This window comes from Bison bison, unplaced genomic scaffold (assembly GCF_000754665.1).
Source record: "Bison bison bison isolate TAMUID 2011002044 unplaced genomic scaffold, Bison_UMD1.0 scf7180017864371, whole genome shotgun sequence".
NCBI lineage: Eukaryota > Metazoa > Chordata > Mammalia > Artiodactyla > Bovidae > Bison > Bison bison.
The window spans coordinates 10,691,058-10,693,029 of NW_011494943.1; the positions used below are offsets into that span (position 1 = coordinate 10,691,058).

General features: G+C 59.3%; 1 protein-coding gene across 1 annotated transcript in view; it reads right to left on the reverse strand.

Annotated features, from left to right (window-relative positions):
• The window catches only part of CBX4 (chromobox homolog 4), a 5,872-nt gene extending 3,918 nt beyond the window's left edge, over positions 1-1,954 (reverse strand). The window contains exon 1 of the mRNA XM_010856524.1: positions 856-1,954. Within this exon, the coding sequence (XP_010854826.1) occupies positions 856-1,004 (149 nt within the window). The 5' untranslated portion in view covers positions 1,005-1,954. The remainder of the gene's footprint in view (positions 1-855) is intronic.
• Between the last annotated feature and the right edge of the window lie 18 nt (positions 1,955-1,972).

Here is a 1,972-nt window from a genome sequence, read left to right on the forward strand (position 1 = left end):
GGAAGGCCGCGGTGTGGCCCAGCTCCGCGGGCTCCTGCTGCTCCGCCCCTCCTCGATCGCCCTTCCCCCTTCTGTCCTCCCGAAACAGAGAACCACGGCCACCGGTGGTGAATCCAGCTGCAGCAGCTGCAGCGTGACAAGCATCTGTGCGCGCGACGAACCCCTCGTCAGAAGCCACCCCTCCACCACCAGGCAGTGCCCACCCCACAACCGGTGGGCCAAGCTCCCCCTGCCCTGAGAATGGGGGCCAGACCCACCAAGTAGCCTAGTGGGAGATGTGAAGGGCACGCAGTGCCAGACACAATCTGGCCCCGGTCGACCCCAAGCTCCCTGGGGAGTGAGGGTGCCGGCTTAAGGTCTTGTAAACTTTTCTCCAGTCCCCAACAGGTTAAGTTCAGTTCTGTGACGTCCGGAGGTTTCACAATGCCAGCTCCCTTGGAGCTGCCCCGAGAGCTGCCCGTGCCAAGCGGCCAGTGGCAGCAGGAAAGCAACACCTAGGCTCCGGGGGTGGGGCTCCAAGGTAGCCACGGGAGGGGGCCGGCAGGGAACCGAGGCGCAGCCCCAACTTCTCCGCGCAGCTGTAGGGCCACCCGCAAGCGCCCTTCCCGCAGTTCCCCCAAACACAAGCCTCTCCTTCTCCGGGCCTGCCCCGCCCCCACCCCAAGCTGCAGCAACCGCCAAGGACGTTGGTTAGAGGAGCCGAGGCCCCAGTCGTGCCTGTTCAGACCCGGGGGAGGGGACTCCTGCCAATCCCCCTCCCGGCCCTTTCCCCCTGTCCTGTTGCAGCGCTGGCCCACTCTCCCATTCCCATATACGGTCACGGCTGCCGGCGGCGGGTGCTTGGGGGACGCTCACCTGTTCTGGAAGGCGATCAGCAGCCGGGGATCCAGGATGTTCTCCTCGGGTTCCCACGTGTTATATCTTGCAAGGGAAAAGGGAGGGGGACACGGCGTAAAAAAAAAAAAACCGAGCCAGCTTTGTGGCCTCCAGGTGGGGAATGACATAAGGCCCTACTCTGTCTTCATGAACTGAAAGCTATTTAGCTGTGGACGTGGGGGGTGGAGAGTAAATTTCTGCAGGCCTGACACGGTCCCTGATACACCCTCCCCAAGTCAAAATAAACACACAAGGGCAGGAAGAAAGGGGAGGGGTAAGGAAAATGAAACTAGCAGTTTATTTTGCAGTTGTCAAGAATTTTAAGCATGTTACTGCGACATGTTCCAAAGCCACTTTGCTCACCAGGAATCCTGCGTGCAAAGCAGCCAAAATGCAAAGTCGCAGTCCCCTCCTCCTCTCCCCAGCCCCGAGTCTCCGCGAGGGCTTCAGCCATTCTCTATTTGACCCCTAATCCGATCACCGTCAGCCACGCGGCCCCCCCACACCCCCTCACGGCCCTGGAGCCCGCTGTCACGGGCAAGCAACCCCCAAATACTCAGCAACACAAAAATATGCCTCTGTGTGTGTGTGTGTGTGTGAGAGAGTGTGTGTGCGTGTGCCTGCGCGTCTGTCTCCATCCGGTGCCTTCGCATTTCAAATTAAAAAAAAAAAAAAATTCCCCACCAAAAGCGCCGCAGTGACAGTTCCCAACATTTTCTGCCTTTTTTCTTCCTCTCCCTGCACCACTAGGAGGGAAGAGGCACACAATTGCATTTTCGTCGCTTTTTAATTTTTTTTTTTTTTTTGGTTTTGCAATATGGAGCCGTTCGGTGGAGGGAAAGGGGAAAGGAGCCATTTTCTGCTGCACATCAGTCAGTGCCTGCGCCCTCCCTCCCTCCGCCGGCCTCCCCGGCTCGGCCCCGCGTCTCTCCAGCTCCTCCGGCTCCTTTTAGTGCATAAATTAGTGATGGCATTTCCCGGAGAGCGGAGTACAACACAGGGCGCCGGGCTCGAGCTCGGCGGCTCGGCTTCCCCAGTGCCTGCCACCGACTTCCCCACCCCCTCCTCCCTCCACCCCACCTCCACAGATTTCATT